Source organism: Mastigoproctus giganteus, chromosome 5, assembly GCF_048544385.1.
Source record: "Mastigoproctus giganteus isolate SK-2022 chromosome 5, ASM4854438v1, whole genome shotgun sequence".
Classification (NCBI taxonomy): Eukaryota; Metazoa; Arthropoda; class Arachnida; order Uropygi; family Thelyphonidae; genus Mastigoproctus; species Mastigoproctus giganteus.
In genome coordinates, this window is record NC_143579.1 from 190868297 (window position 1) to 190882490 (window position 14194).

The following is a 14194-nucleotide window of genomic DNA, read 5'->3' on the forward strand; positions in this document are numbered from 1 at the left end:
ATAAAATTTAACAATTAAATGTAGCAATAACTTATTTAATTTCTTACCCTAAATAAAATTTGAGAGCTGTTCAATAAAGAATGATCATAATTTTTTTTTTTGACACATACCTTTATTAAATCATTCATATTTTTGATGATCCTTTTCAAAGTAGTCTCCAGTTGATGAAATGTACTTATTCCAACATTTTTGTTGTTCTTCAAAAACATGATGAAAGTTATTTTTTGACATGCATTTGAGAGTTGTCTCTGATGTCTTTACAACTTCTGACAACTAGATATGTTTGTTTTCCTTGCAGCTGATTGAAAAAAAAAAAAAAAAAAAAAAAAATCAGAGTGCAAGGTCAGGGCTGTAGGGTGGATGAGGAACACATTTGACATTAGTGTTGGCTATGTACTCAATGACAATATGAACAGTGTGAGGTATCACATTGTCATGAAGTAGCAACCACCCACCTGCATGCAGTTATAGTCATTTGCAATGAATGTGATCCCACAATGTGTGCAGCCCAGTTCTGTAGTAAGGTCTTATAACAGTTGTATGACATGGTATAACATGCTGGTAAACCATTCCTTGAATATGAGATGACCATAACTTTTCCTGCAGAAGCCATAACTTTTGCTTTTTTTTTGTGTTGGCAGTGACATATATAAGAGCTTTGTTGCTTAATATTTGGGTTGAAATGATGAAGCTATGTCTTATCTGCAATTACCACTTTGTGCAGAACCTCACCAACTTCAGTAAACATTTGTTGCAGCTCCTGACAAAAATCCATGCGAACTTGCAGTTGCTCAGACGTGAGTAGTCTTGGAACCCAGTATGCACAAACACATCATATGCAAGTGGTCATGGAGAATACCATGCATGCTTCCTACGGATATTCTCAACATCTCTGCCAATTACCTTACTGTTATATTGTGATCTTCTGTCACATGTATGGAAGCAGTGTTTATGGTTTCTGTGGTGACAGCAGTTGGAGCTCCAGGACTGCCAATTTTTGTGACTTAATCACATCCATCTTTAAACATTCTAAACCACATGCAAGCTGTGCTATATGGAAGCATAGATTCACCATAAGCCTCTTTTAACATTTCATATGCTTCAGCTGATGTTTTCTTGAGACAGAGACAATCTTTGAGAGCAGCATACTGTTCCTCATGTGTCATGTCCCTTGTTACATAAGCAAAACTGAACAGGCATAAAGTTGACTGACCATTAAGGTCACACCATGTGCATGAGTCACCGATACAGTTGCTATGTGATTAGCTTGGTTTGGTCTTAAATTCTTCAGCTCAGCTAGAAATAGTAAGCAGTATGGTTGTTCATGAAAAATTATGGTCATTCTTTATTGAACAGCCTTCATACATCTGCTTTTCCAAGCATAAAAAATGATTTAAATTAATAAGCCTCTATATTAAGCCAGTAGTTCTCAAAGTATGGTTTTATGATTCCGTGGCATGTCAAGAGAAACTTTGGGGGGGGGGGGACTGAATTTATTTATTTATTTTTTTGCCTTAGGTTTGCCACTGGACTTTTGAGTATGAAATAAGTAAAACGATGCCAATTTAATTAATTAATTTAATTACATTGGTAGATAGCTATGTTAAAATGATGCATTTACACTAACCTATATATTAGTCATTCTACCTCGTAGCATGAGGCCTTTGCCCTTAAATACTTTATAGTATTAAATAAGTTTATGAATCAGTTTTCCACCTGTTTTTCTTTCAAGGATTCTATGAACTGCCAACGGTGTTACATTCTGGAAATAATTATTTATATTACAGAACATTATTTTGAAATTAAATTTTTCTATATATTCACATTTTATTTATTTTAAAATAAATAATTGTTATGTCAAAATATTGCAGAATATTTTAATTGCCTTGATTAAAGCATAACGTAGTCTTGGATTGGGGTTTTAATACAACTGAAATGCACAAACCTATCATTTCTGCAGTGTATAACAATTGATAACTATTGATCACGGGACAAAATATCAGATATTGGTGGTCTGTTTGATCCCATCAAGAATGCAAGAAATTTTTATGGGTCTTTTTCACAGTGTGGCTCAGTTAGTCATCTGAAGTGAAGGTAGCATGGTTTTTTTTCTCCCAAAATTTTTGTTTTTTGTCCAGCAAACAGCAAATCGATGAAAAAATATGCAATTTACAGACATATTATATACGGCACAATATAGCCTAAGTTGCCGATGTACCTAAAATCCTATAACATCTTTATTATCTGTTGTTGGGCCATCAGTACTGACCACCAAAGTCTGATTCAGTTTCTCTTGAAAATATTTGCGAGTGTTTGGCATCCCCACTAGCATGACAGCTACTAGTATATCTGTAATCAATGGTCCATATAGATGTATTGTTAGTGAAGTTCTTGTTTATACTTCAGCATAACCACCACATCAGTGGAGTTTACAATAAATCAATCAATACAAATGCTAATCATATATAGCAGTCACTGGCTTGAACCCCAGTCCACTCAAAGTGTGCTATTGCACTCGCTCTCCTGATCACTCAGCTACGTCAGGCATCAGTATTTGCATTAGCATTAGTAGAGGCATATGACACAAGAAAGCAAGCTTATGCAGCATCAGCCAAAAATAAACCCCCCATTTCACCCTTCCGTTCATTCCAAATACCTGTCCAGCTCAGCGTTAAATTTATTTAGGCTATCAACTTCCACAACAAAGGATGGAAGTCTGTTCCACCAACCAACTACCCGCTGGATAAAGGCAAACTTCCACACATCTATCCCACATCTGTCTTTCCTCAATTTGAATTTATGCCCTCTCAGGTGATTATTTTGAGCAAAAGGAAGAATCCCATCAGCATTGAGCATGCGCACACCATTCAAGGCTTTATACACCTCAATCAGATCACCTCGCAGGTGCCTAGTCTCCATACACTGTAATTTGCAAACTTAAGCCTTTCTTCGTAAGAGCAACCCTTTGATCCATTCACTAATCTTATTGCCCTTCTCTGTACTCGTTCCAACAACTCTACATCCTTCTTAAAATGAGGCCTCCAGACCTGTATACAGTACTAATGGTCAGGTGTGGCCTGACCATTGCCTTATACAAGGGGATAATCACCTCCTTATCCCTGCTAGAAAAAATCCTGTATATCATTGACAAGACACCATGAGCTACTCTTGCAGACCGTCTGCACTGCTCAGAAAACTTCATATCTGCCTGCACAATTACTCTCAGGTCCTTTTCGTTCTCTACCACTGTCAGTGTAGTACCACAGAATTGATACTTTACTCTGGGGTTTTTGCTTCCCATATGTAGTACTTTACATTTGTCAATGTTAAACTTCATTTGCCACCTCTCAGCCTATCTGCTCAACTTTTCTAGATCCTTTTGCAGCAGTGTACTGTCATTAGTGTCCTTAACAACCCTGCGAACCTTCATATCATCTGGAAACTTGGACATTAAGCTTGATATACCATAATTTTTTTTCTTTTTGGCTGATGCTGCATAAGCTCATACACTTGCTTTCTTGCATCACATGCTGCTGCTACTACTATTACTACTATCAATATCATTTATAAATACAGAAAACAACAATGGACCCAACACTGAACCCCGAGGGACTCCATTAATAACCTTAGTCCACGACGAACAGTGTCCATTGATTACCACTCTCTGTCTTCTCCCACTCAACCATCCCTTTATCCATAGCAGCAATTTGCCTCCAATGCCACACTGCACCAATTTGTTCAGCAGTCTTCCATGTGCAACAGTAATAAAAACATTTCTAAGATCCAAATATATGATATCGAAGTTATTCCCTGCATCCAGTTCCTTTGTGACCACATCAAAATATCCAATCAAATTGGTCAGGCAAGACTTTCCCTTAACAAAACCATGCTGTGTCCGAGCTATAACTGAAGTCTTGTCTAGATGATCCTGCAGTGCTTCTTTAACCAGTGCCTCCATTAATTTTCCTGGAACAGAAGTTAAACTAACAGGTCTATAATTACTTTGTGTCGCCCTTTGATCCTCCTTTCTGAATTGGGGTTACATTTGCACATCTCCAGTCCATGGGTACCTCCCCTGAGTCCAAAGAAGCTCTCATAATTATGGCTAAGGGTTTGCTTATTTTCTTTGTTGCCTCCTTTAATATAACTGGATAGATCCCATCCACCCCAGGTGCCTTTTTATGTTTATCTTCAACAATTTCTCCTCTGCTTTCCTCTCAGTTATTAAAAAATCATCTAGCTCACTGCCAGAGTTTAACTCACCTCTGGCATTCCCCTCCCTGAATAACTCCTCATGTGTGAATGCAGGATCATCAACAGTTGAACCATCAATATCCAGTGGGCCAATCTGATTTATCCCCTTCCTTCTAGAGTTTACATAGGTAAAGAACTCTTTGTTGTTTTTCTTTGAATCCTTTGCCAAAGATTTCTCATAATCTGCCTTTGCCTGTCTAATCTCCTTTGTGATTTGGTTACAGACCAGCTTATATCTATCATAGGCTTCAATGTCACCCATTAATTTATATGTATAACATGCATTTTTCTTCTCTGCCATATGTCTCATTAGTTCATCTGGCATCCATTTAGGCCTAAACCTTGAATAAGAATAATATTTCTTAGTTGGTATGTAAAGCCTAGTAGCTTTCAAGATAAATTCTTTGAATTTTTACCATTTTGTATTTGCTGTTGTTAACATCATCAGTTGGTCCCACCATATAGAATTTAAATACTGTCTTAGACCCCGTAGTCACCTTTACAAAAGCATTTTTATCCATTATTTTAAATTTATATCTTTGAAAATGGAAAATGGACTCATGTCTCATCTATGGCTACAGACTTTGCAAGGAACTTTGCTGGATCTGCTTGAAAACGATCTAAACTCGTGCATTTTCGATCTGCTGTCACCCTGCTGACAGTTTTTAATGGCAAGAACCCTGTTGTTATGTGGTACATACGTTCAGATGAGATGCCCAAGGTGCTATTAATGTGCCAAACTGTCACTCATTAATCAGTCATCACTAAATCATATACACTGTCAACTTTGGAAATCATGGACAATGCAGGTCAACTTCCAGGCTCTCCCTCCTTCATTTAAATTCTGCTGCCCTCTCCTTAACCCTGGAATATGAAGGGGTATTCTCTCCAATGTTTTAATGATGTCTTCACGAATTGCCTTTAGCATTAGTTCATTTTTCACAAATATTTGATGACTGCATGGTGATAAATTTCTTGTGTGAATGAGGAAAGATGTCCCGGAAAAATCAGGACCTGTAATTAAAAAAAGACAGTTATTGAAACTGTGTGAAACATGGTGGGTTAATATTTAAAGTGTTTTACATTAAAGTACAGAAATTTTTAACATTGTACCGCTACCCTTTCATACTCAGGCCGTGAACTTTTCAAAATACCTTTGAAAATTACAAATCTGCCTTGCTAACATAAAACTCCTTGACAACAGATTGAATCAAATTCTTCATTAAAATTTAAATAATGCAGTAAACTGCTTGATATACAGCCTTTTTAGGTGTTCAGCGGTGCTAGATTTTAAAAATTTCTTATTTTGAGAGGTATACCTAGGTTGACTAGTTGTCCCAACTTTCTGAGATTGGCCTGATTTTGGGTGTTATGTAGTAGTTAGTAGAGGCATGTGATGCAAGAAAGCAGAATTTATTTTAGCTATCAACTTCCACAACGACAGTTGGAAGTTTGTTCCAGTAGTCAACTACCTGCTGGCTAAAGGCAAATTTCTGCACATCTATTCTGCAACTGTCTTTCCTCAATTTGAATTTATGCCACCTCAGGTTTGTAATCTGAGCAAGTGGAGGAATTAAAGGCCTTATACATCTCAATCAGATAACTTCAAAGGTGCCTAGTCTCCAGATGTTGCAATTTGCCAAACTTAAGCCTTTCTTGGTAAGAGGACCCCTTTGTTCCCCTCACCAATCTTGTTGCCCTTCTCTGTACATGCTCAAGCAACTCTACATCCTTCCTAAAATGAGGCCTCCAGACCTGAACATAGTTCTCAAGGTGTATCCTGACCATTGCCTTACACAAAGGGATAATAACCTTCTTTTCTCTACTAGAAAAATTCCTGTATATCATTGAAAATACTCCATGACCTGCTGTTGTAGTCTTTCTGCGTTGCTCAGAAAACTTCATATCTGACTGCACAATTACTCCCAGGTCTTTTTCACTTTCTACCACCTTAAGTGTAGTACCACACAGTTGGTACGTTTGTTCTGGGGTTACTTCTACCCATATGCAGTACTTTGCATTTGTCTATGTTAATGTCTATGTTTGGTAAATAAATTTGATGAATTTGAGGTATTGCTCAAAACATCAAAGGCAGATATTGTTGGGATATCAGAGACGTGGTGTCACACAGATATAAGTAATGCGGAACTGGAATTTGGGGAATACAATGTGTATAGAAAGGATAGACAGGACAGGAGGGGAGGAGGGGTTATGCTATTAGTTAAGAAACACATAAAGTCCAAGGAAGTGAAGCCAGTCGACATCGATGGACTGGGCAGTGTCGAGTCAGTTTGGTGTGACATAAGCATAGGGAAATCAAAATTGAGAGTAGGAGTGTGCTATAGGCCTAATGACTCTGATGAGTATAATAAGATATTGTACAGGGAAATAGAGTGGGCCAGTAAATCAGAGAGTCTTATAATGGGGGATTTTAATTTCCCAGATATTGACTGGAATTTGTGGGTTGGTCACTCGCACACTAGCAAGGCTTTTGTGGATTTATTGGATGATTATTTTCTACATCAGCATGTTCGTGAGGCAACAAGAGGGAGCAATACTCTTGATCTGATTATTAGTAGTGATTCTTCATGCATTAAGAATCTGCAGATAAATGAACCACTAGGTGGCAGTGATCACAGTGTGTTGAAGTGGGATTTACTCAAGGAGGTAACTACCATCAGAGGTAAAGGGAAGGGTTTTTGTTTTCGTAAAGGCGACTATGATGGTCTGAGACAGTATTTAAATTCTATACAGTGGGACAAACTGATGATGTTACCAACAGCAAACTCAAAATGGGAAGCATTTAAGGAACTAATCTTGGAGGCTACCAGGCTTTACATACCAACTAAGAAATATTGTTCAAGGTTTAGGCCTAAATGGTTGTCAGATGAACTAATGAGACATGTGGCAGAGAAGAAAAATGCATGGGATACATACAAATTAATGGGTGACATGGAAGCCTATGATAGATATAAGTTGGTCTGTAACCAAGTCACAAAGGAGATTAGGCAGGCAAAGGCAGACTACGAAAAATCCTTGGCAAAGGATGCAAAGAAAAACAGAAAAGAGTTCTTTACATATTTAAACTCAAGAAGGAAAGGGATGAATCAGATTGGTCCACTGGATATTGATGGTTCAACAGTTGAGGATCCTGCTCAGGTGCTTAACAATCTAAACGAGTATTTTGCATCTACATTCACGCATGAGGAGTTATTCAGGAAGGAGAATGATGTAGGTAAAGTAAACATTGGCAGTGAGCTGGATGATTTTGTAATAACTGAGAGGGAAGTGGAGGAGAGATTGTTGAGGATAAACATAAAAAAGGCACCTGGGGTGGATGGGATCTATCCAGTTATATTAAAGGAGGCAGCAAAGGAAGTAAGCAAACCCCTAGCCATAATTATGAGAGCTTCTTTGGACTCAGGGGAGGTACCCATAGACTGGAGATGTGCAAATGTAACCCCAATTCACAAAGGAGGATCAAAGGCTGACACAAGTAATTATAGACATGTTAGTTTAACTTCTGTTCCAGGTAAATTAATGGAGGCACTGGTTAAAGAAGCACTGCAGGATCATCTAGACAAGAATTCAGTTATAGCTCAGACGCAGCATGGTTTTGTTAAGGGCAGGTCTTGCCTGACCAATTTGATTGGATACTATGATGTAGTCACAAAAGAACTGGATGCAGGGAATAACTTTGATATTATATATTTGGATCTTAGAAAGGCTTTTGATACTGTTGCACATGGAAGACTGCTGCACAAATTGGAGCAGTGTGGCATTAGAGGCAAATTGCTGCTATGGATAAGGGGATGGTTTAGTGGTAATCAATGGACACTGCTCAACGTGGACTAATGTTATTAGTGGAGTTCCTCAGGGTTCAGTGTTGGGTCCGTTGTTGTTGTCTGTGTTGATGAATGATATTGATGATGGGATATCAAGTTTAATGTCCAAGTTTGCAGATGATACAAAGGTTGGCAGGGTTGTTAAGGACACTACTGACGCTATGCTGCTGCAACAGGATCTGGAAAGGTTGAACAGATGGGCTGAGAGGTGGCAAATGAAGTTTAACATTGACAAATGTAAAGTACTACATATGGGAAACAGTAACCCCAGAGCAACGTATCAACTCTGCGGTACTACACTGACAGTGGTGGAGAATGAAAAGGACCTGGGGGTAATTGTGCAGGCAGATATGAAGTTCTCTGAGCAGTGCAGACGAGCTGCAAGAGTAGCTCATGGTGTCTTGTCAATGATATACAGGAATTTTTCTAGCAGGGATAAGGAGGTGATTATTGCCTTGTATAAGGCAATGGTTAGGCCACATCTTGAGTACTGTATACAGGTCTGGAGGCCTCATTTCAAGAAGGATGTAGAGCTGCTGGAACGGGTACAGAGAAGGGCAACAAGATTAGTGAATGGAACAAAGGGTTGCTCTTACGAAGAAAGGCTTAAGTTTTGCAAGTTACAGAGTCTGGAGACTAGGCACCGGCGAGGTGATCTGATAGAGGTGTATAAGGCTTTGAATGGTTTGAGCATGCTCAATGCCAATGGGATTCTTCATCTTGCTCAGAATAATCAGCTCAGAGGGCATAAATTCAAATTGAGGAAGGAAGGATGTCGGATAGATGTGCAGAAATTTGCCTTTGGCCAGCGGGTGGTTGGTTGGTGGAACCGACTTCCAATATTTGTTGTTGAAGTTGATAGCCTAAACAAATTTAAAGCTCAACTGGACAGGTATTTCGAACGAACGGAGAGGTGAAATGGGAGTGGTGTGTGTTTTTTTTTTTTTTTTTTTTTTGGCTGATGCTGAATAAGCTTGCTTTCTTGCATCATATGCCTCTACTAATGCTAATGCTAAACTTCAGTTGCCACTTCTCAGCCCATCTACCAAACTTTAGTAGATTCCATTGCAGCAGCATTCTGTCATTATTGTTATTAACAACCATGCCAACCTTTGTATCATTTGCAGACTTTTACATTAAGCTTGATGATATAGCTTCATCAGTATCATTAATTAATATACAAAACAACAGTGGGCCCAACACCGAACCCTGAGGGACACCAGTAATAACATTAGTCCATGTAGAGCATTACCCATTGATTACCAATCTCTGTGTTCTCCCACGCAACCATTCTTTTGTTCATAGTAGCATCTTACCCTTAATGCCATACTGCTCCAATTTGTACAGTAGTCTTCCATGTGCAACAGTATCAGAAGCTTTCCTGAAATCTAAGTATATGATATTAAAATTATTTTTTGTATCCAGTTCCTTTGTGACAACATCACATCACAGTATCCGATCAAATTGGTTAGACAAGACTTCCTTTGACAAACCCCATGCTGTATCTGAATTATTACTGCTGTCTTCTCTAGATGATCCTGCAATGCTTCTTTGACCAGCGACTCCATTATTTTCCCTGGAACAGAAGTCAAACTAACAGTTCTGTAATTACTAGTGACACCCTTTGATCCCCCTTTGGAATTGGAGCTACATTTGCACATCTCCAGTCCATGGGAACTTCCCCCCGTGTCCAAGGATCTCTTATAATTATGTCTAAGGGTTTGCTTACTTCCTTTGCTGACTCCTTTTATAACTGGATAGATCCCATCTACCCGAGGTGCCTTTCTTATGTTTAACTTCAACAATTTCTCCTCCAATTTCCTCTCAGTTAATTACAAAATCATTTAACTTCCTTTTGGAGTTTGATAAACATCTGGTCCTGTCCTCCTTGAATAATTCCTCATGTATGAATTTAGATGCAAAATACTCATTTAGCTTGGCAGCTATGTGAGAATGATCATCTACAGTCAAACCTTTGCTATCAAGTGGACCAATCTGATTCATCCCCTTCCTTTTAGAGTTTATATAAGTAAAGAAGTCTTTGCTGTTTTTCTTTGCAACCTTTGCCAAAGATTTTTCATAATCTGCCTTTGCTTGTCTAACCTCCTTTGTGACTTGATTACAGACTAGCTTGTATCTACCACAGGCTTCTGTGTCGCCTGGCAATTTATGTGCATCCCATGCATTTTTCTTCTTTGCCATGAGTCTTATTAGTTCATCTGACATCCATTTGGGCCTAAACCTAGAGCAGAATTTCTTTGTTGGAACAAAAAACCTAGTAGCTTCCAAAATTACTTCTTTGAATGCTTCCCATTTAGAATTTGTTGTTGGTAACATCATCAGTTGGTCCCACTGTATAGAACCTAAAAAATCTCTGAGACCACTGTGGTCGTCTTTACAAAAGCAAAAACCCTTCTCTTTACACCTAATGGTAGTTACATCTTTAAGTAAATCCCACATCAGCACACTGTGATCACTACCACCTAGTAGTTCCTTTATCTGGAAATTCTTAATGCATGAATAATCACTGCTGATAATCAGATTAAGAGTGTTACTCCCTCTTATTGCCTCTCTAACATGCTGCTGTAGAAAACAAACATCCAATAAATCCACAAAAGGCTTGCTAGTGTACGAGTGACCAACCCATAAGTTCCAGTCATATCTGGAAATTTAAAATCACCCATTATAAGACATTCTGATTTACTGGCCCACTCTATTTCTCTGCACAATTGCTCATTATACTGATCAGATTCATTAGGCCTATAACACACACCTACTCTCATTTTTCCTTTCCCAGTGCTTATATCACACCAAACAGACTCAACATTGCATTGTCCAACATCAATTGGATGCACTTCCTTAATTTTGTGTGTTTCTTAACTAACAGCATAACCCCCTCCTCACTTCTTGTCCTGTCTATCCTTTCTGTACACATTGTACTCCCCAAATTCCAATTCTGCCCTGCATATACAAAGGGTACTAGGAAAGTTTTGCAATATGACGCAACAATGAATCACAGGAAGCTGCTTGTTGCTGCATGTTGAGACATGTTCATACGTGCATAGTAGCCGCCGCGCCAAGTCGATGGGCTCAGTTATTCATTAGTAGTGAGAGTGTAAAGTGCTTGCGATGGCATCGTGGTCACGAAATGAGATAAGGACAGTTTTGCGGTATAATTTCGTGCGTGGTTTAACCATAGACCAGTGCTTAGAAGAAATGACTCTTGCACTAGATGATGATTGTCCACATCGTACAACGATATTCAGGTGGTATAGAGAATTCCAAAGGGGAAATTTCACTCTGGAGGATTCTGAGAGGCCGGGAAGGCCACGAACGTCCGTTACGGAGGAAAACGTTACTGCTGTGAGGAAAATGCTTGACGAAAACAGGCGAGTGACCTACCAACAGATAGAGGATACTTTGGGCCTAAATGCACCAGCAATTCGTTCGATTCTGCAAGATCATTTGCACTTGAAGAAACTTTGTTCTCTCTGGGTGCCGCATCAACTGACTGAAGAGCAGATGACACGACGTGTGACTTGGTGCCGGGAGATGTTAAAAAAGTTTGATAAGGGACAATCTCGGTATGTGAACAACATCGTGACAGGTGACGAGACTTGGCTGTACTATTACGATCTGCCGACCAAGGCTCAAAACAAAGTTTGGGTCTTTGATGATGACGACACACCCGTAATTGTCAGAAAATCCCGATCTGTAAAGAAGAAAATGATAGCTGTATTTTTCAAATCGAGTGGAATTGTGGAACGTGTCGTTTTGGACACGCAGAAGACAGTCACAGCTAAGTGGTATACTGAACAATGCCTGCCTAAAGTCATTGGATCTATGAAGAACCTGCGGCCAAAGTCAAGAATGGACACCTGGTACCTCCATCACGAAAATGCTCCAGCTCACCGCGCCAAAGCCTGCACCGAATATTTGACCACGACAGGACTGAAACTTCTCGAGCACCCTCCCTACAGTCCAGACCTTGCTCCCTGCGACTTTGCACTGTTCCCGCATGTGAAAATGAAGCTAAAAGGGAGGCGGTTTTCCAGTGATGAGGACCTTCTACGGGCTTGGGACAACGAGTGTGCTTTACTCCCTAGTGAAACTTGGCAGAACTGGTTTAAAGATTGGTTTCGGAGGATGGAGAGGTGTATTGAATGTAGAGGAAATTACTTTGAAAAAATTAAATAAACAAAGCTGTATTGCAAAACTTTCCTAGTACCCTTTGTATATCTGCGTGATACCACGTCTCTGGGATAGAGATTAGCACCGAGCTAATCTCTATCCCAGGATCATGTAATGTAGGTTAGGGAAATTCTTAAGCATGGGGCTGGCAGTAGAATTTCATTAGTTTTTTCATTGTCGTCATTAAAAATTGGTTCTTTTCTAACTAGTTAGCATATTTAACAGTTTAGTCAATTTTTCTAAATACCTATATATAATAGTTAGATTATGTCTGATTAGTTAGCTTGTTTTCATTGTTAGTTTAAGTTTGAAATTTGTGAAGGCGAGCAGTTAGTATTTGTAATTTGTAAATGAGAAGTGCACAGTGAGTTTACCAACTCTGATCGCTAATGCTACAGCATTCTCCATTTATCTTTTCTATAGATTTTGCCTAAGTAGGTATTGAAGCAGTCACCAGCATTGCTGTTGCAAACATTGATCCAACCGTTCAATAAATTTATTGGCAGTGTTATTTAGAAACATTGCATGGGTAGCAGAGAAGCAAGTTGCTAATAGAGTTTTTGTAGACTTTCTTAACCTTTTGTTGAAATTCTGAAGTTCCTCTTGAGTTAAGGTAACATTTATCAGAAAGAAGATTAGCTTTTCAATTTCCTTATGTGCTTTGTTGAATTTGATATTATTATAGGTATGGATTTGTAGTATTTTCCAAACCAGAAGAGGCAGAAAGGGCAAAGAATGCTTCTGCATCTGACCTGGAATTGGATGGAAGGTATTTTATCTCTTTTAAAAAAATAAAAATACTTTTTCATGCTATACAGTTTTAAGATTATTTATTGTTATTGAAAAACATTTTTGGAACACTGATTGCATTTATTTAATGTCGATTTATAGCTAGATGTTGTACAACAGTGTTTCTCAACCTATGGTCTGCAGACCACCAGTGGTCCGTGAGTTGGTTGTAGGTGGTCCGTGGTAAGGTAAATTTTATTGTAAGTATAAAATATAATCACAAATAAAATTAAAATTGGCAATCAACTGTTTACTTTGTCGCAAATCAAGAGGTATCCCTTACATTGTAAGGGATACCTCCTGATTGGAATGTAAGGCTTACAATGTAAGGCACTGTGTGTCGTAAGCGCATTGTTGGTGAGGCCACAAGCTTTCATTTAGCATTAGCATTAGTAGAGGCATATGATGCAAGAAAGCAAGCTTATGCAGCATCAGCCAAAAAAAAAAAAAAAAAAAAACCACTCCCATTTCACCCCACCATTTGTTTGAAATACCTGTCCAGCTGAGCCTTAAATTTATTTAGGCTATCAAATTCCACAACAAGGAATGGAAGTCTGTTCCACCAACCAACTACCCGCTGGCTAAAGGCAAACTTCCGCACATCCATCCTACATCTGTCTTTCCTCAATTTGAATTTATGCCATCTCAGTTGATTATTCTGAGCAAGAGGAAGGATCCCATCTGGATTGAGCATGCTCAAACCATTCAAGGCTTTATACACCTCTATCAGATCACCTTGCTGCCTAGTCGCCAGACACTGTATTTTGCAAAACTTAAGCCTTTCTTCGTAAGAGTAACCATTTGTTCTATTCACTAATCTCGTTGCCCTTCTCTGTACTCTTTCCAGCAGCTCTACATCCTTCTTGAAATGAGGCCTCTAGACCTGTATACAGTACTCAAGGTGTGGCCTGACGATTGCATATACAAGGGAATAAGCACCTCCTTATCCCTGCTAGAAAAATTCCTGTATATCATTGACAAGGCACCATGAGCTACTCTTGCAGCCCGTCTGCACTGCTCAGAAAACTTCCTACCTGCCTGCACAATTACCCCCAGGTCCTTTTCATTCTCTACCACTGTCAGTGTAGTACCACAGAGTTGATACGTTGCTCTGG

At 39.0% G+C, this 14194-nt stretch overlaps 1 protein-coding gene across 1 annotated transcript in view; it reads left to right on the forward strand.

Moving 5' to 3' along the window:
* The window catches only part of LOC150085953 (putative RNA-binding protein EEED8.10), a 375958-nt gene that overhangs the window by 11638 nt on the left and 350126 nt on the right, over positions 1-14194 (forward strand). The window contains exon 3 of the mRNA XM_090373614.1: positions 12976-13059. Within this exon, the coding sequence (XP_090229740.1) occupies positions 12976-13059 (84 nt within the window). The remainder of the gene's footprint in view (positions 1-12975; positions 13060-14194) is intronic.